The sequence below is a fragment of the Lipomyces doorenjongii genome (genome assembly GCF_038497915.1).
Source record: "Lipomyces doorenjongii strain NRRL Y-27504 unplaced genomic scaffold V1508scaffold_18, whole genome shotgun sequence".
In the NCBI taxonomy this organism is placed as follows: domain Eukaryota; kingdom Fungi; phylum Ascomycota; class Lipomycetes; order Lipomycetales; family Lipomycetaceae; genus Lipomyces; species Lipomyces doorenjongii.
Genome location: NW_027118085.1, coordinates 174,294 through 191,853, shown reverse-complemented (window position 1 = coordinate 191,853; position 17,560 = coordinate 174,294). Strand labels below are relative to the sequence as shown.

At 48.0% G+C, this 17,560-nt stretch overlaps 8 protein-coding genes across 8 annotated transcripts; 4 read left to right on the top strand and 4 right to left on the bottom strand.

Moving 5' to 3' along the window:
- Positions 1-387: 387 nt before the first annotated feature.
- V1508DRAFT_353156 (uncharacterized protein) lies at positions 388-5,500 on the top strand (the record flags this gene model as incomplete). Its single annotated transcript, XM_066936874.1, has 3 exons — positions 388-1,136; positions 1,190-4,406; positions 4,463-5,500. The coding sequence occupies 3 exons, from the start codon at positions 388-390 to the stop codon at positions 5,498-5,500; spliced, it is 5,004 nt and encodes a 1,667-aa protein (XP_066796434.1).
- A 365-nt stretch (positions 5,501-5,865) lies between these two features.
- V1508DRAFT_87249 (uncharacterized protein) lies at positions 5,866-7,013 on the top strand. Its single transcript, XM_066943083.1, has 5 exons — positions 5,866-6,153; positions 6,223-6,258; positions 6,317-6,422; positions 6,474-6,617; positions 6,683-7,013. The coding sequence occupies exons 1-5, from the start codon at positions 6,125-6,127 to the stop codon at positions 6,887-6,889; spliced, it is 522 nt and encodes a 173-aa protein (XP_066796433.1). The 5' UTR covers positions 5,866-6,124; the 3' UTR covers positions 6,890-7,013.
- Positions 7,014-7,039: 26 nt separating this feature from the next.
- Positions 7,040-8,193, bottom strand: V1508DRAFT_438883 (uncharacterized protein). Its single transcript, XM_066942191.1, has 2 exons — positions 7,761-8,193; positions 7,040-7,702 (listed from the first exon to the last, which is right to left on the bottom strand). The coding sequence occupies exons 1-2, from the start codon at positions 7,969-7,971 to the stop codon at positions 7,137-7,139; spliced, it is 777 nt and encodes a 258-aa protein (XP_066796432.1). The 5' UTR covers positions 7,972-8,193; the 3' UTR covers positions 7,040-7,136.
- Positions 8,194-8,315: 122 nt separating this feature from the next.
- V1508DRAFT_385043 (uncharacterized protein) lies at positions 8,316-10,947 on the top strand. The gene is made up of 3 exons (XM_066937789.1): positions 8,316-9,878; positions 9,932-10,288; positions 10,335-10,947. The coding sequence occupies exons 1-3, from the start codon at positions 8,471-8,473 to the stop codon at positions 10,778-10,780; spliced, it is 2,211 nt and encodes a 736-aa protein (XP_066796431.1). The 5' UTR covers positions 8,316-8,470; the 3' UTR covers positions 10,781-10,947.
- Positions 10,789-12,612, bottom strand: V1508DRAFT_455283 (SRP54-type protein). Its single transcript, XM_066942610.1, has 3 exons — positions 12,393-12,612; positions 11,248-12,334; positions 10,789-11,193 (listed from the first exon to the last, which is right to left on the bottom strand). Exons 1-3 carry the CDS (start codon positions 12,468-12,470, stop codon positions 11,006-11,008), a joined length of 1,353 nt encoding a protein of 450 aa, XP_066796430.1. The 5' UTR covers positions 12,471-12,612; the 3' UTR covers positions 10,789-11,005.
- Positions 12,613-12,747: 135 nt separating this feature from the next.
- On the top strand, positions 12,748-14,559 carry V1508DRAFT_415694 (putative phospholipid scramblase). Its single transcript, XM_066940106.1, has 6 exons — positions 12,748-13,408; positions 13,551-13,605; positions 13,664-13,755; positions 13,809-13,945; positions 14,088-14,378; positions 14,452-14,559. Exons 1-6 carry the CDS (start codon positions 13,040-13,042, stop codon positions 14,471-14,473), a joined length of 966 nt encoding a protein of 321 aa, XP_066796429.1. The 5' UTR covers positions 12,748-13,039; the 3' UTR covers positions 14,474-14,559.
- V1508DRAFT_87168 (DHS-like NAD/FAD-binding domain-containing protein) lies at positions 14,510-15,915 on the bottom strand. Its single transcript, XM_066943082.1, has 2 exons — positions 15,362-15,915; positions 14,510-15,305 (listed from the first exon to the last, which is right to left on the bottom strand). The coding sequence occupies exons 1-2, from the start codon at positions 15,744-15,746 to the stop codon at positions 14,590-14,592; spliced, it is 1,101 nt and encodes a 366-aa protein (XP_066796428.1). The 5' UTR covers positions 15,747-15,915; the 3' UTR covers positions 14,510-14,589.
- A 9-nt stretch (positions 15,916-15,924) lies between these two features.
- Positions 15,925-17,552, bottom strand: V1508DRAFT_415689 (WD40-repeat-containing domain protein). The gene is made up of 4 exons (XM_066940105.1): positions 17,275-17,552; positions 17,113-17,210; positions 16,510-17,055; positions 15,925-16,459 (listed from the first exon to the last, which is right to left on the bottom strand). The coding sequence occupies exons 1-4, from the start codon at positions 17,448-17,450 to the stop codon at positions 16,281-16,283; spliced, it is 999 nt and encodes a 332-aa protein (XP_066796427.1). The 5' UTR covers positions 17,451-17,552; the 3' UTR covers positions 15,925-16,280.
- Between the last annotated feature and the right edge of the window lie 8 nt (positions 17,553-17,560).

Here is a 17,560-nt window from a genome sequence, read left to right as displayed (position 1 = left end):
TCTGGTCCTTTGTACCTTAAAAGCGAGCGGGTGGTCTGTTCGTCATAGGGTTTTATCCCTCAGGTCTTATGATGCTAAACTCTCCTCCACAACTTCGTCCCTCCCTTCTATCATCTGCACCCTCCTCCACCGTGCAAGGCAACCTGCAGCAAGTCTTTACTCGCGCAAACCTTACAAATGGCATCCTCGCCTCCGGGGGCACCAGGACAGGGGACCGGACGACCTGATGCCTCGTCAGTGTTGGGCAATCGCGACCGCGCCGGCGGCCTTCACCACCCTTCCCGCTTCTCTGCAGATTTAGATCGACCGACCAGCTCAGGCTTCCAGCCGGTAACCCCGCCCCTACGTCCCTCGTCGGCCGTGAATGCGACAAATACGGATCCATTCATGCAGGTACTCACCTCCTCTCCCGCCAGGAAGGAGAACAACAGCCTGCCACCTCTCACCACACCTCCGAAACCCCTTGCGCCCAGCAACGCTCTTGAATTCGTGTCTAGCCTCGCTCGTCCGGTCTTGTCGCCGCAGACAGCGACGCGGACAACGGCTGCGTCCACACTCGAGCCTCCGCGCAATAGACGGAGGGGATTCAGCCTGCGTACGCAATTGTTTAACAGACAGCTCGAACAGGCTGCTCAGTCCCCGATCGAGATGACGGAGAATCCCGGTAATCCTGCACCAGCATATAGTCACGTCGCGCCAGAATACTACGGTAGTCCGAATCCGAGCGCGATCAATCTCGCGGAAGTGTCCGACGTCGACGAATTGGGTGACGATGGACAAAAGCTCTATCGCCCTTATGTTACGCAACTGTCCGAAGGAACGCTACAGCAGAGCCACAGTCGGCTGCCGAATTACTCGTCCTGGGCATCGTCGCGACTATTTCGGTCGGGATTCCGGGGGAAAATTGATAATGGCTACAGGAAAGCGCGCGATTTTGTTTTGCGCACTAACCGAATCCCACCGTCAAAGGGTGGACGCTGCGTGCCTCTGGATCTCGGACGAAACGCGGCCGCTGGCATGATCGATGAGCGGACGGACAAACCATTTGTCTCGAACACCATCGAGTCTGCCATTTATAATCGGTACAACGCCATACCGTTGTTGCTCTTTGCGCAGTTCTCCAAATTGGCGAACGTGTATGTCCACTGTTTTACGAATAAAAGCACTCGTCTCACTAATTATTGTTTAGGTACTTTTTGGTCGTTTCGACTCTGCAAATGGTGCCGAACTTCTCTACGACCGGTACTTACAACTCGTTCATCACATTCATGTTCTTCACGGCAATCTCGATGGCGCGAGAAGGGTTCGACGACTGGCAGCGTCACCGACAAGATGCCTCAGAAAATAACAAGGACGCCCTCGTGGCCGAAGTCGACTGCGACTTGGACGGTGAGCGGACTGTACACTGGCGCACCACGGCGTGGAAGGACATCAATGTCGGCGACGTCGTCAAGCTGTCCAGAAACGACTGGATCCCGTCCGATTTACTCCTCCTCCACGCCGATGGCATGGGCGAGCTCGCTTACGTCGAAACCGCGGCACTAGACGGCGAGACAAATCTAAAGAGCAAGATTGCTCTGCCAACTCTGGCGGACATGTGCAGCACCGACGAACTCCTGGTTGCAAGTGAGACGCGCGCGGATTTCGTAGTTGAGGATCCTAACACGGATTTATACAATTTTGAAGGCAACGTCACGATCAAGGGAACAAAATATTCGTTGTCAAACGACAACGTACTCTATCGCGGCTCGATTTTGCGCAACACCCCCCGCGCGATCGGGCTCGTGATTTTCACGGGCCAGGAAACAAAAATCCGCATGAATGCGACCCAGGCGCCGCGCGTGAAGGCGCCGCGATTGCAAGGCAGAATCAACAACATCATCGTCTTCATGGTCCTGTTTGTCATCTTCATCGCCGCGTTCTGTACCATTATGGAGCTTGTCTGGGTTTCCGACAACTGGCCGTGGTATTTGCCGTACTCGAACATTCCGCTGATCCAGCTGATTATGAGCTTCGTGATTATGTTTAACACCCTCATTCCACTCTCACTCTACGTCTCCATGGAGATCGTCAAGATTGGCCAGCGAATCATGCTGATTTGGGATGTCGATATGTACCACGAGCCGACAGACACTCCTTGCGAGGCCCACACATCCTCAATAAACGAGGAGCTGGGCCAAGTTTCGTACGTGTTTTCCGATAAAACCGGCACACTGACCGATAACGTCATGGTGTTCCGCAAGGTCTCCGTCGCGGGACACGCATGGCTCCACGATCTTGACGTGCAACAAGAATATTTCCGCGAAGAGCTCAAAAAGCTGCGACAAGACGAATCCAAGATCGACGACGCACGCGGCAAAATGCCCGCGCGACCATCAAGCGCCATCGTCCGGACTTCGAACGTTACGATGGAAAGCATGACATCCGCTACTGCTCACTCTCACGTTCATTTCCGAACAAGGAGTCTGAACAGTTCGTCCGTGCCAATGCCTAAGGCGTTCAAGCGCGCTGCGACAATGGAAGCCGCGTTCGAGACGAGCTCTCTTAGACACCAACACAGTGTCTCCAGTATCCGGACTGGAAACAGTAATGGGCCGCACTGGCACTCGACCGCGTACGGTCCGCAGTTTGTCACTCCCGCGCCTGAAAATAGCGAGAGCATGCATTTGACAAGGTCCACGGTTGAGCTGCTACAGTATCTCCAGCTTAAGCCCAACTCGCCGTTTTCCCTCCGCGCAAAGTTCTTTCTGCTTGCGATGGCGTTGTGTCATACATGTATTCCCGAAAGAACCGATGAAGTCAATGCGGAAGCCGAGTCTGTTACGGGCGACGAAGGCCGCGACGACGAGGATGATGACGACGACAGCAAAATCAACTACCAGGCCTCCTCGCCCGACGAACTCGCACTCGTACGCGCCGCACGAGATCTCGGCTTCGTCGTTGTCGACAGACAGTTCAAAAGCGTCACCGTGCGGACGTACCCCAACGGCTTTGACTCGGATGCGGCTGTCGAGACATACGACGTCCTAGAAACGATCGACTTCTCGTCCGCTCGAAAACGAATGTCGATTGTCGTGCGGTTTCCCGACGGCCGTATATGTTTGCTCTGCAAGGGCGCTGACACGGTTGTTTTCGAGCGCCTGCAGTCCGCGAAGTTGGCCCAGACGAAGAAAGTCGAAGTCCAGCGCCGCGTGACGTTGCGGAAGAATTTGGAAGCATCTCGTGCCATCGCGGTACGAGATAGCATGTCGATCGAGCGTACTGGGTCACATCACCATGACGGTACGAATAGTGGGACCAACTCGGCCCGGCAGAGTTTCTCGGTCACACGTACAAGTTTGAGTCGTGCGAGCTTGAATTTGCGGAAGAAGGATACTTTGGGGCACTTAGATGATTTTCTCAAATCTGCGCAGGCACGGGAAGCTGGTGCGGACGTGATCAACACGCCGCGGCCGTCCGTCGATGTTGAGATTCCTTCGTCTGCTGGACCGGCCGGCGGGTCATCGTTTGCGCTTGGTGAGGATTCTGTGGCCGCGAATTCGAGTGGTAATCCGGCGCTTGCCGTCTTGGAGAACATGGTTGATGAGACGGTGCCGTTGGACACGGCGGCCGTGTTTGAACGGACTATGATCCATATTGATGAATTCGCTACTGAGGGCCTGCGAACGCTGGTATATGCGCATAGATTCATGTCAGAGGATGAGTATAGAGGCTGGGCGAAGATATACAGCGACGCCGTTACCAGTCTTGAGAACCGAACAGAAAAGATCGAGGCTGCTGGTGAGCTCGTCGAGATTAATTTAGAGCTGACGGGCGCGACCGCGATCGAGGATAAGCTCCAGAATGGTGTGCCGGAAGCGATCGATAAGTTGCGCCGGGCGGGGATCAAGCTGTGGATGCTCACCGGTGACAAGCGCGAGACTGCGATTTCGATTGGACACTCGTGCAGACTGATCCATGATTTCTCAACGGTGCTGATTTTGCGTGACGATGACCCGGAAATGACGAGTAAGATGGCGGCCGCCATGATCGAGTTGGACGAGGGCACTGTTGCTCACTGCGTCGTTGTCGTCGATGGCGGTACGTTGGCGCATATCGAGAAGGACATGACCATCATGACCTTGTTCATCGAATTGGGAGTAAAGGCGGACTCGGTCATTTGTTGCCGCGCCAGTCCTTCACAGAAAGCACTGCTTGTTTCCGCCGTCAGATCCAAAGTCAAGAATGCGGTGACGCTGGCAATCGGCGATGGTGCGAACGATATCGCAATGATTCAGGCTGCGGATGTCGGTATTGGCATCGCCGGTAAAGAGGGCCTTCAGGCGTCCCGGTCGTCGGATTTCTCGATTGCACAGTTCAGATACTTGCTGAAGCTGTTACTTGTACATGGAAGATGGAATTATGTGGTACGTCTTCCTTTCGATTGGTTGTGATATAGGGAGAATGGTAACTAATTTTGCAGCGTCTGAGTAAATACGTGCTCGGTACTTTCTACAAAGAGTTTTTTTTCTATCTCACGCAGGCCATGTACCAGCGTTTCACGATGTATTCTGGTACCAGTTTATACGAATCTGTCTCGCTGACAATGTACAACACACTCTTCACGTCGCTGCCAGTCCTGTGCCTCGGCATCTTTCTTCAGGATCTGAGTCCCGAGACGTTGATCGCCGTCCCGGAACTGTACTCGACAAGCCGTCTAAACAAACACTTCAACCTCCGCATCTTCGTTGGCTGGATGTTCGTCGCGAGTTCGCAGGCTGTCCTCGTCACGTTCACGATGGTCTACGTCTACGCTGTCATGTGGCCCCGCGACAACGGTCTCTATCCGATGGGCACGCTTAATTTCGCCGCCATCATCGCCGCCATCGCAACTAAGCTCACCTTTGTCGAAATGCATAATCGGAGTTATCTCAATTTCGGCTCACTTGCTATCAGTGTTTCCGGATGGTTCTTGTGGACTGTCTTTCTGACAGAGATCTACCAGGAGAAAGTGTCACTGTACATTGTCAAGGATACGTTGGTCCAGACATTCGGCCCAGATCTGACGTGGTGGGTGACATTCTTTTTGTGCTGCGGCGTGCCGGTCGTGTTTGATCTTATTCTGGTGTCGGTCCGCGCGGGTCTGTTCCCGTCCGATACAGACGTGTTCCAGCAAATCGAACAGGACCCGGAACTCCGCGACCGGCTCGAGAAGGACGCACAAATGGAACTGGCGAACAGTTGGGCCAACGACAAACGTCGGCAAAAACGGCTACAGAAAAGTGCAGAGCGAGAAGCTGCGCTGCGAAGGGGTTTTGAGGCGGAGGAACAGGAGATTCTAGAATTACTCCTTAGTCGAAACAGTTCCGGGGTGGAGCAAAATCGTCATCTGCCACGGGCCAGAGATTTCGCCGAGACAAAAAACAGGCGCAGTGTTGCTAGCGAACGCAGTGCGGTTTCCAATAATGCATTTGGTGGTGGAAACGTCGGTGGTCGTGTACGGTTTAGCACAGAAGCATGATGTTCTTTTGTATTCTGTTTCTTTTTTGTTGTTACATGATAAAAAGGGTGGGTTTGGCTTAGATTTGATGTCTTTTCTTACATAGCATTGTTTTGGTATTAACATGATATGTGTTTCGTGTTTGCTGGCTTGTATTCTAAATTTTTTCGGCAGTGATATATGGTTTTGGCATTCCTATGTGACTTTCTACTATGACGTCGATTAAAAGATTGCAAATGTGGGATATACTTTTTGGCATATATGATATAGATGTGCATCCTTCTGATTTGACGGCCAATTTTCTAGTAGACTGCGAGCTTACTGTCGGCTTGTTTCGTACTGACAATGCACTCCGGGGCTACTTTGTCTTTTCGTGGAATATAAGTATCAAGTATTCCGTCGATTATTTCAGACTCATGGCCAGGCACAGGGGTTAGATCGTTATCGTCGTGGCGCCCAACGTTCGCACGGCCACACCGAATCGGTAATGATTACACTCCGCGGCGCTGAACCCTACAGTAGCGGCCGAATCGCCGGACTACTATTCGCGCAAGCATTCAGAGGCTGGATTCTGACTGACCGAAGGGCCGGTTTGAAGGAACAGTTTGAGCAGGCATCATTCGGGTACCGTACACTCGAGGCACAATGAGTCTCGAGAAGAGGCAGTGGTATTGGTGAGCAAGTTCGGACATATATCTACTAATATTTAGAATCGAACAACTAACGAGAATTTCTTTCGGAAGGTCCTCTGGCTCGACTTCGTGGGAGATCAAATGGGGGTAAGTACGGCTTTAGCTATTATAATTTATGAAAACTTGGAATATTTACAATAACTAGGGTGTTGGGCGCTATTATTCTCGGTGTACTGCTAACACTAGCGTTGGCATATGCCCACGCCCGGTACCGGTTAGCTAAGGGACTGGAGCCATTGCGGTATCATGCTGTACGTCAAAAGTAGATTTGCGAATTTGGTCGATTTATAACTCGGGGTTAGTGGCTTGTTCAGAACAGAGTGGATCTCATGCGACGGCAACGGGATGCGTTCGTCGGTAACCAGACATATCAAGAGCAGTATACGACGTACCCTGCGTACCCAATGAACACATTCTATGCCAATCACACAGATATGGCGCCTCCGGTATGTGCTTTCTTTCGCATCAACTGTGATGACGGTCGCAATGGTTAGAACTAACACACCCTCAGCCTCCCGCGTACGATCCTAGATATCCCGCGCCACCCCAATACATTTCTCCGTCAGATACAAAGACAAACAGCGCGTTGCCGGTGCCAACGTTACCAAATACAGCATCAAGCAGTACTCCGCCGGAGAATCCGTATCTATCGGGAATTGGGCAACAAAATTCGGCTGCGAGTGCGTCGGCGGGTACTGCGTACCGATATGACGCATAGAGTTCCAAAAATATGAATGAAAATAATGACGCATAGAAATTTTTGCATTAAGGTTAGATTTTGTTTGTCATTGGGGACGGATTGTGTATGGGACGTTTTTGGTGACTTGGGTAGATATTCGTTGGTGGAGTTTTCAGAGACCCATAGAGATGGTTGACAATAGAAGTGTTTCTTGTAACGTTGTACAATATTGACCTTGAGAAAATCATACAGATGCCTATAATATCACCGCCTCATATGTACAAAATTAATCCAAATCCATGGCGTCCTCTTCATCCTCTCTATCTCTTAAATCGAGATCCTCGTCATTAGCATCATTCGGCTCTCGCTCGTCGTCGCCCCAGTTATCCTCGTAGATCATACTATCATAATCCTGGGCAATGACCCTCTTGCGATTGTTTGGTTTACGGTGCCCGACGTGCCGTGCAATGGACTCCGCAATAATCTCTTCTTTCGATTTATACAGTACCACACCCCTCTCTTGCTCATGTAGTGAAATCATGGTCGGAATAGACGAATGCGCAGCCTCGTCACGACGACGTAGTAATGAGTAAGGGAGGTCCATGATCTTTCGCTCCAAGTCAGGAACAAACACTATCTTATCCTGCGACTCCATATCGTCCTCTTCTTCATCGGATGTCGAATCGAGCGACGAAATGAAGATTGTGTGCGCATTGCTGGTGTCCATACGCCCCTCATAGTCATCATCATCCTCAGCGCGAGCCGGCTTCGAGCGGTCCCAGTAGTCATAATGTAATATTTCCTCGTGCTTCTTCTTCATTGGCACCGGTGACGCTGCTTCACTTCCGGACTCTGTAAAACTTATATATTAGCATCATTTTCACCAAACATAGTAATAGACACTACATACCTAGGGACAACCGCGTAAACGAGTCAACGAGTCGCCTCTTCGCCCGTGTTCTTGTCACGCTGCATTCAGAATCATGCGCCGGTCGAGACCTTTTCAAATGCGGTGACTGCATCCTGGAGCCGAGATCGCTCGGCTCGCCAGGAGACCCTGCCGAGTTGGAATTATAGAATCTCGAAACTTGCGGCTCGTAAGATATCGCTGCTGCCGACATGTGTCAGGTTGCGGCGTGGACTTATCATTCTTCCACCTGTCCTGCAAATTCCGGCAAACGACAAATTAAGTGTACAGAAACACCCGAGTAGAAACCTATGGAAACTAAATCCCAGAAGTTAGCGGTGTATTTGTAGGATAATGCGCAGGTATTCACGACTATTCGCGGCGGATGAGCGAACCGCGTAGAACGCGCGACGAAGCTTAGAGAAAAAAATGAATGCCCTAACCCTCTCAATGCATATCATAGTGGGCGAGCCACACAATGGAGGGCGCCATTTCCCCCTAAGTCGCTAATCCTTAGTTGGGCAAGGATAAACAAACACAGAAACCGATACGTTTTACCTCATTGATAGTTGGTCCTGCGCTCGACAAGCCCACTGCCCATATTCGTCTGCGCCTTTCTTTTCACAGCAAGAACTGCCACTGCTTTTACTGCATGTAGTTAATTGTACTACGATCGCAAGTGTGTCTTGAATGTCAATTTGGTTCAAGTGGGTATGAATTTCTCAACGAAGCAGCAGCCAAAACAGACATACGGTCGTCACACGCACAGGTCGCGCCATTGGCAGGGAGTTACCGACACTGAATTATGGGCTCGAACTAGTCCTGTGAAGAAGGTCAGCAGTATCATTCCGATATTTTCACCAAAGTCGAGAAATTCCACAGACGATGCCGCGGGGGACAATTCGGTAAGACGATTCAGCAGAGATAGCACTGCCACAGAGCTTAGTAGAACTACATCGTCCGAATCCCCGACTAAGTACAAGAAGGAAGTAAGTGGGAAGACACTTATTCAGGAGGAAAAAGAGAATGGTATACATGCCCCACGAATGTCGGCCTTGTCAAAGGTGAAAACGGCGTTGTCTGCAAAAGTCGAGTCTCCTCGTCGGCCACTACTCGGCAAGAGTGTGAATCAGTCAACCCCGGCTGCAGGTACTTCTATACCACCAGATACAGATAGTAAACAAATCGGGCGAGAGCCTCTAGCTTTTGAACTACCGGAGGTAAAGATTGATTTCTCAGATTTATCGGCGTGCTTCGATATTATATCGCAAACGCACCCTGTCGATCATGTTGTACCAGTTCTGGCGCCGTCGACGTCTTGTGCATCTGTCTCGCCAATCACTCTTGAAGAATACGCTGACAATTTGGCCGTGTCGACCACCCACTCAGGCATCCTGGCCTCCTCTACACCAATTTCATCACGTTCCAGAGACGACACGGTCCAGAACAAGCCCGTATCGAAGATTGTATCACCGATTACTATTCCGAAACGAGAAAGTTCATTGGAGCATTTGAATTCAATTTTGTCTTCTCCTCCAATGACGAAGGAAACGGCTTATTCTAAGAGTAGTCCCTCTCCCCGGAAGGAAGTGAAGAATCTTCGAAGGAGCCCGTCTACTCCGCCTTCCTCGCTAAATAATATTTCCTCTATACCTAAGGGAGCGGCACCACTACAGTCATCACCTCTGCGTGAAGTCACAAATATTTCAGATTTGGAACCTACAGTTGAAGCACCGGCATCTGATCTGGACGACCTGCTTAAATGCTGTCCATCTAGAGAAGTCCAGAATTTCTCTAAATTCATTGGATCGTTCAAAGATTTTTGGAGTTTGCAGAAGCTTGGTGAAGCGTCGTATAGTGAAGTCTATTCAGCTGTTCACAAGGAGTCCGGAGCATCCAATGTCTTGAAGATCATGCCGTTCGGCAATTCTGATGCCGAGATTGAGCAGGCTTCGGTACGCGACATTGCAAACGAGTTGAAGATATCCAAAACACTGATGGAGTACGATGGCTTTGTCAAACTAATTGATGCGCACGTTGTTAAGGGCAAGTATTCGGATATTCTCCTGCTATTGTGGGATGAATTTGATAAAGCAAATGGATCTGAGAATAGCCGTCCAGGTACATACAACTTAGAATGCATTATATGTTTGGCTAATACTAATGAAATTTAGACATTTACGAAGACGACCAGTATTACTGCATCATCATTCTCAACAATGCCGGCACTGACCTGGAACACTTCGAGGTAAAGTCATGGAGAGAAGCAGCGGCGATATTCTGGACAGTTGCACGATCGCTGGCGAACGCCGAAATGTTCGTCTCGTTTGAGCACCGCGACCTTCACTGGGGAAATATCGTTCTACACCGCCCAGAAGACGTGAAGGATATGATGGCGAATTTGTCTTTAGGCGATGAAGGCACCGTTAACGTTAAGGCCACAATTATTGATTTCACGCTTTCGAGGGCAAAGTGCAACGGCGAGGTAGTTTATACAGGGCTGGATGATCCAGTTATATATAACGGGAAAGGTACGCGTAACTCTCGATATTCAGCGAGGCTTTGCTAACCATGCAGGCGATTACCAATTTGACATATATCGCTTCGCTAGAAAATTGTTCAGCCCATTAGATGACTGCGCCTGTAATGAACCAGCAGTCGAAGACATAGAACACAAGACCGGACGACAACTGTCCAAAAACCTGCCGCTAGCGACAATAAAGTACAACTGGGCTCAATATTGTCCAAAGACAAACGTTTTATGGCTTCATTATCTTGCGGACAGGTTGATGAATCACAAGCAGCTAACTGTTCCCCGACTCCGCCAGAATGGCCGAAATGCGTCTGCGCACGAATCAGTGCCTCAGTTAGAAATTGAGGCGTATCGATCACTGGAGGCAGTGTTCAAACTGATTGATCCACGGAAGAAGAGATACACAAGCAAGAAGGGCCCTCCAAAGGAAATACTGTGTGCTCAGGATTTGATAACTTGGAGTCACGATGAGGGTATTGAGTATCATTAGAATTTAGACGAATGTATTTATATTAATGATAACCGTAAAATGCGACACGACGGATAGTTGTACTATATTTGTATATCTGGGTGAAAGGAAGGATTACCAAGAACTGTCATGTCTCCCAATAGTTGCTATGCCAAATATTCATATTTTTAATAATCCTGCGATTCTACTCAAAATTTATACAATTTTCTCAACATCTCCTAGGAAATACAAACCATGTGTTTGTCGTTACGCGCGTAACCGTTTCATTTTCGGCCTCGGGGGCTTCTTGCCGCCAACCTGTTTGACCATACGCGCCATGGTGCGTTGCTGCGAAAGCACCTCCTCTACTTCACGCACAGTGGTGCCGCTGCCTTTGGCGACACGTGTCAGTCGAGTTGGCTCTGACACAAAAACTTTCCCATCGCTATCAAGCTCTACTCATCTCATTAGTATTGTTCGTGTTGGCGAATATTTCCAAAAGCCATTACCTTTCTCCGTCATTGAATCCATAATATACATCATTCTCTTCAACCGCTTGCCACTCTCTTCCTCACCAACCTCACCCATCAATTGACTCATACCCGGAATCATACCAGCCATCTTCGATAAGGGTCCCATTTTCATAATATTGCTCATTTGATCTCTCAAATCTCGAATCGTGAAGATACCTTGCTCAATGTGTTTCATCGTCTCCTTCTGATCCAAGTTCATGTGCTTAACATGGTCCACGAGCCCTCTTATATCGCCCATACCCAACAGCTTCGAAATAAATTGCGTTGGAGTAAAGGGTTCCAAATCATGAATATGCTCGCCAGTACCAACGAATACAATGGGAGTCCTAGTCGCCGCGACCGCAGATATAGCGCCACCACCTTTTGCGTGGCCGTCCATCTTCGTCAGAATGATAGCACCAAAATCGGACGATTCCTTAAACGCTTTACTTTGTGATTCTGCGGCTTGACCGATTGACGCATCGAGAACCATAATGGTTTGATCAGGTTTTACGGCCTGGGATATTTGTACCATCTCGGCAAATAGCTCTTGTTCTTGTCTATGCCGGCCGGACGTATCGACAATAATAATGTCAAATTTCTCTGACTTGAATCGAGCAACACCAGCCGCCGCAACGGCAACTGGATCAGTCTCCGTATATGAACCATAGTACGGCACCTTGGCTTTCGTAGCATTCTGCTTTAACTGGTCGAACGCACCCGCACGAAACGTATCCGCGCAGACCAATCCGACTTTGAATCCTCGTCGCTGATACCACAGTGCAAGCTTAGTACAGGAGGTAGTTTTGCCAGCTCCTTGTAGACCGACGAACATAATAACACTGCTCCGACCCTTCTTTGGCTTGAAAGCGGGAGTATCGCCATTTTCCGACTGACAGTCAACTAAAGCGCAGAGTTCATCAAAAACAGTCTTCTGAACTAGACGTCGCTTATTGATGCCTGGTGCCTGATCTTTTAGATTGATTTTCTTCTTGATATTGGCACGCAAAGTTGACACGAGTTTAACATTAACGTCAGACTCTAGAAGTGCCATGCAAATTTCTTTCAACATCGAGTCAAGAGCCTAACAGCGTTATCAATCCCACTGTTTCCATACCGGATTATGCCGACAACGCACTCACCTTTTCATCCACGACGTTCGACCGAGTCAAGTCCGCCATGGCGGCGTTGATACGCCGACCAAGGTCTGCTAAAACCATTGCGCCGTGTCGATTCCAGTGTATAATTAAATATCCGTATGCGTTGCAAAAAAGAATTAGTTCTTCGCACTAATGTATACAGCACTGTATTGGAGCACTTCAATTCACTAACGAATGGTCACTGTTCGCGAACTTCTGCGTATCCGCAAGAAGTAAGAAGTGCCTTGCACGTGATATTGTAGTTCATCCTTTGGCTACTTCTACATCAAGCCCTAACCACAATTATTTAGGAGAAGGTACTGTCATCTAATATTAAGAGAACCCTTATATTGTGACGTCTAAATTATGTCATGGCTATTTTGTGAGCAAGTGCTCCTAATCGTCTTAATGAGAATTGTAATTGTCTTTACTTACTTATGTATTTATTATGTCATGTTTATGTAGACGCGTCGGTTTCCAGTAACAAATCGATTGACAGGGTACCTGAACGCTCGAGCCTCTGATGGCAATCCTCAACGAGATGACATCTTGACCGGGACGAGCCTTAGCCCTACGCTACGCATTACCTACATACTTCAGCAACACGCTTCTCTATGTGATCCTGTCGAGATCTTGGTCAGTAATTGATAATGCTTGCACTGCGGTCGCTGCGATCTAATTCCTACCATCTACTTTCAATGTGGACGTTGGCTACGAATGCAACGCGATGTTCGAAGCAGTTATTTACGTCCCCCACGGGCGCGATCCTGCGTGCTAGCCGCACTTATGCATCGCAAGAGCAAATAGATCGATATACGAGAAAGACTGGCAGTTTACGATCGAGGTTTAAGCGCTCAGGGTTACAATCCTATCGAGAGGTCGTTGGGCCCGAGGGAGAGGTGGCCCGAGTGATCGATGATCCGAGAGGCATCATTCAACGGTCTGATCTCGTTACTCCTATATTGGAGAACCCGGAGCTAGTTATTAGAAGAGAAATCGAAATTATTGGACTGGCAGTGGTGAGTACTTATATACACAGTTTTTGAATCACAGTGAGAATAGCTAACGTTCAAATCGGTTAGGGTTATGAACAAGCCAACAGATATGTGAGCTAGCCCACTGATACAGTGGTAGAAGTCAATTAACCTTTTTTGGCTTTAGACTCTTATGAGCCGTGATAGGGTACTATTTGGAAGTATGGAAGAGGTCGATCAAGGTAGTAGAGATAGATATGCTTATGGGTCAACGGCGGGACATGTGCGCTGATCTTCAAGGTTTCTTGTCGTTTATCACCCGGCAATTATATAGACTTCATCGACCATTCACTGTGAGAGCTTATGATGTCTTTGGTAATCATATATTGACGGTATGGCGTTGCATTGACTCTTGTGCTTGTAGACTGATCATGATCTACTGCAGCTACGTCGGAGATTTTCTTGGATCAATTCAAGATTGCAAGTATTCCTTCCGCGAAACGAGAACAGCGAAGAAGTGCTTATCGGCGAGTCGCACCAACGGTGGCATCCATGGCGCCGTCAATATAACTTATTTCTCAGGTCAGTTACACGAAGAGCACCAGTTCGGCAAGATGAGATTCTAACATTTGACTTAATAGGGACGGGTAATTATCACCTTTCATGTTGATTTACGTCCCCAACTTTGCGTCACAATGTTGCCAATGCTAATGTTGCACAACAGGGAAGAATCGTTTATCCAGTTTGCTATAATTAACGCACCTTTCCTTGCGTATAGATTCGACCTATTAAACGAACAAAGCAGATTGTTAGGAATAGTATGGCGCCAATGGATGGGAATAGGCACAGAAGTCTTTACGGATGTTGGTGAATACGTTCTTTCAATGGATTCTGCGTCTACCGCGGAGTCCGTTGCAGACGAAAAGGTTCAAGGAATGACCTTGGATGAAAGAGCTGTCATGCTCGCAACATCTATCAGTATCGACTTTGATTATTTCTCTCGACATAGTGGCCGGTATGTTAGCTATATCCTGTCTCCAATTTCTTGGAAGTACGAATCATGCTAATTCACAATTTGGTGTACACAGAGGTGGAATCATCGAACCGTAATAATTTTAACAACCATGCACATCACAGATAGTCTATCATGATCTAGTGTTATATGTACCACCACCAATCTTCTAAATCTCTATTAATATCACTCTCACGCCCTTTCGTGTAGTGATTCACATGCGAGCGTATGCTAATGGACTGCGTAGCTGATTCATGATATCAACCACTCCACCGAGTACATCTCCAGCGATGAATGACACTCTTAGGTCCCCGTTGACTAGAAGTTCATGCTCTCCTCTTACGGGTCCAACGTTGATTATTCCAATTCTCTTGCCATTTTTCTTATTCTCTTGTATTAGCCGAAACGCCGAGTATGTTGCGAGAGAACTGGCGACGACTAAAATCTTGTCTGCCATCTTCAATTTTTGCTCTGCAATTTTCTTAACATGGTCATCAACAGACTCGCCGAAGAAGACAACATCCGGCTTAAGAACGCCCACGTCTTTTACCTTTCGCTTAGAATGTGGAACTATAATATCTATATTCTCTTCTGACCAAGCACCATTGGAAGTCGATTTTGCTGTTCCATTGGATGCGCACGAAGGACAAGTAGGATAATTGAACTGGTCGTAACTGATCCGCGCCGGAAGTTCAAGATCACCGTCGGGGTTCAGTCGGAATGATTTTATTGGATTCGCTATCCGCTGCTCTGATAAGCGATCTAGTTCTTGTTGCAGTAAATCTGCCCAACTTGGATTCAGTCTCCCTAATTCTACCTGCAACTCTGATCGGTCATAATGAGTGCCGCATGTAAGACAAACAGCGGAGGACAGAGTGCCATGGATCTCCGTAACATCTGTAGCGTAAGCTGAGTGTAGAGAATCGACGTCTGAGAATTGATTAGCAATCGGATACAACAGCAGTCCAGTTAATGTGTAAGCTTACTTTGAGTAACCAAACTCCTCAGCCACCCTCCATTGATCAAATCGCCGACATATTTGTGTACCCGATTCGGTTTTGCCTGCCGGACAGCCTCCCATCCCAAGAAACTCCGAGCCCAATATCGCTTACGAATCGTGTGGTGGTCGACAAATTCGGTGTAGAATATCGGCCGGTGATTCCGGTTGAGAGTATATGTCCCTGACGGACCACGATAGTCTGGGATACCTGATTCGACAGAGACACCTGCACCGGTGAGCATAGCAGTCGTACCTGTTGCCGGGTCGAGGAAGTCTGCTGCCGCCGATATCGCCGCACCGAGAGTTGTAGCATTTGGAGGCAGAACAAGCGGCGAGGCTGCGATTTTCATGTTATATGGTATCCGTAGCATTTTTCCCGGTATAACATATATCCCTCACTTGGTAAGATCTCTATAGGTCATTCATTTTTAGTCGCACGTATAAGAGTGGCATGGCCTCGGTTAACTGAGTGGGCTGTCAAGTTTTAGATATAGTCGGGTATCATGGGACGTGGAGCGCTCGGAGTACCTCCGTAGCGAGCAACTTAACACTCATTTCATTTGAAGGCGGCATTAACCCGCTACCTTTAGAGATCCTTTTAGTCATGCATAAGCGAGTCTGCCCGAACCTATTTTGACCTTCTCACTAATCATTTGGCGTATTGAAAACCAATCGCCAATCGGAACTACAGTACACAAGTGTTTCTGTGTGATTAACAGGATCAACACGATGAAATTCAAAGCCGTACACTTAGATCCAATATCATACATCTATAACTGTAAATAATGACAATACACTTTTAGTACAAGCGTCTCCTATGATTACTTCCTGCTTCTCTCGATTGCCCCTTCTTCTGGCAACCAAAATGTCTGCGCACGGAGGTTAGACTCGCCAATGGAATATCTTTATAGTTTCTCCATAATACATACCAATTCTTTGTCAGCAGATGCTAGCATTAAACTTCGAGGATTGAAGGCGAGATTCGTGGCCGGTGTCTTGGATTCAAGTGCTATGACCGGGCGCTGAGCCCCATCTCTTACTGGCGACTGAATATCCCATATGTATATCTTTTTATCATCGGAGCCTAAACGAGGTTAGATGCCAGTAGAAGCTAACTTACGAGGTAGTACATACCAGACAGCACAAATCTTCCGTCAGGTGAGAAACAGACATCACCGGATGACATATATTGCCGCTCGCCATTTATAGCCTGGTAGGTATGGCCCGTGAATCTCATGAGAATATCACCAGAAAATGCATCAAGTAGATAATGAGCTGGCCCTCTTGTCGCAACAAGCATATTTTTTCCATCATTAGAGAACTCGATCTTTGTCCATGGCACGGGCTGATTAGACCCTCGTAGTGCATCAATTTTAAAAACTGCAAATGGTTCACTATCATAATTCCGTAGATCATAGAGTAATATCTCCGCAGTTTGCTCGCAACCGACTCCAAACACTACGCCTGCTGGATCGAAAGCTGCAAACGCCGGAGCTGGAACTGTAAGGAGACCCTGAGCATTTGCCGATCGAAGGTCCCACAGTCTTACTGAGTTGTCAAGAGAAGAAGATATAAAGTGGTCATCACTTGGTGACATTTCCAATCCGACGACTTTCTTTTTATGACCTTTGAAATAACGAATGTAATGATTATCGTGCAATGAGAGATACCGTATAGTGTCTGATCCAGAGTCAATATTGGTCCCAAATTTATCAGCAATATAGAGCAATAGCCTACCATTATCTTTAGTTGATGCATACACACAATCTGTTGAATTATGGGTGAACCGCGCTAAGTGGGCACCATACTTCTTGCTATATAGTGTTTTGCTGTGCCTAAACCACACGGATCAATTAACAAGGTGATATGAGAGTATGGAAGATTGTTCCATCTACGTACTTGCCTGATTTAACGTCATATAGCTGTAAGCTCTCGTCTTCACCGCATGTTAATAGTAGTGCACCCGCATCGTCAAAATCAAAAGACGTGATTCTCGTTCCTTCCTTATGATTTCGAAATGTTTTCGAAGGTTGAAAGCTGCAAACTATCTCTCTCGATGGTGCCACTGAGGTCATGTTCAAATCTTAGGCAAGAATCCAAATATATCTCGCGTTCTGAATAATTCGACGTATTATGATAGTCACTTCGTGGTTAATTTGGTTTTAGCTACATTTATGCCCCCCCC

Bases quoted from the DNA above. Each gene is read 5' to 3' on its own strand.
- V1508DRAFT_87168 (XM_066943082.1), bottom strand. From the start codon at position 15,746: ATGCTACGGATACCATATAACATGAAAATCGCAGCCTCGCCGCTTGTT. The intron at 15,306-15,361 runs GTAAGCTTACAC...ATCAATTCTCAG, and splicing joins GAGGAGTTTGGTTACTCAAA to ACGTCGATTCTCTACACTCA.
- V1508DRAFT_385043 (XM_066937789.1), top strand. From the start codon at position 8,471: ATGAATTTCTCAACGAAGCAGCAGCCAAAACAGACATACGGTCGTCAC. The intron at 9,879-9,931 runs GTACATACAACT...AATGAAATTTAG, and splicing joins ATCTGAGAATAGCCGTCCAG to ACATTTACGAAGACGACCAG. The intron at 10,289-10,334 runs GTACGCGTAACT...CTAACCATGCAG, and splicing joins AGTTATATATAACGGGAAAG to GCGATTACCAATTTGACATA.
- V1508DRAFT_87249 (XM_066943083.1), top strand. From the start codon at position 6,125: ATGAGTCTCGAGAAGAGGCAGTGGTATTG. The intron at 6,259-6,316 runs GTAAGTACGGCT...TACAATAACTAG, and splicing joins TCGTGGGAGATCAAATGGGG to GGTGTTGGGCGCTATTATTC. The intron at 6,423-6,473 runs GTACGTCAAAAG...ACTCGGGGTTAG, and splicing joins AGCCATTGCGGTATCATGCT to TGGCTTGTTCAGAACAGAGT.
- V1508DRAFT_438883 (XM_066942191.1), bottom strand. From the start codon at position 7,971: ATGTCGGCAGCAGCGATATCTTACGAGCCGCAAGTTTCGAGATTCTAT. The intron at 7,703-7,760 runs GTATGTAGTGTC...TAAGTTTTACAG, and splicing joins GTTTACGCGGTTGTCCCTAG to AGTCCGGAAGTGAAGCAGCG.
- V1508DRAFT_415694 (XM_066940106.1), top strand. From the start codon at position 13,040: ATGCTTGCACTGCGGTCGCTGCGATCTAATTCCTACCATCTACTTTCA. The intron at 13,756-13,808 runs GTATGGCGTTGC...GATCTACTGCAG, and splicing joins TTGGTAATCATATATTGACG to CTACGTCGGAGATTTTCTTG. The intron at 14,379-14,451 runs GTATGTTAGCTA...TGGTGTACACAG, and splicing joins TTCTCTCGACATAGTGGCCG to AGGTGGAATCATCGAACCGT.
- V1508DRAFT_415689 (XM_066940105.1), bottom strand. From the start codon at position 17,450: ATGACCTCAGTGGCACCATCGAGAGAGATAGTTTGCAGCTTTCAACCT. The intron at 17,211-17,274 runs GTACGTAGATGG...CGTGTGGTTTAG, and splicing joins TATGACGTTAAATCAGGCAA to GCACAGCAAAACACTATATA. The intron at 16,460-16,509 runs GTATGTACTACC...AACCTCGTTTAG, and splicing joins CGGAAGATTTGTGCTGTCTG to GCTCCGATGATAAAAAGATA.
- V1508DRAFT_455283 (XM_066942610.1), bottom strand. From the start codon at position 12,470: ATGGTTTTAGCAGACCTTGGTCGGCGTATCAACGCCGCCATGGCGGAC. The intron at 12,335-12,392 runs GTGAGTGCGTTG...TAACGCTGTTAG, and splicing joins CGAACGTCGTGGATGAAAAG to GCTCTTGACTCGATGTTGAA. The intron at 11,194-11,247 runs GTAATGGCTTTT...TGAGATGAGTAG, and splicing joins GGATTCAATGACGGAGAAAG to AGCTTGATAGCGATGGGAAA.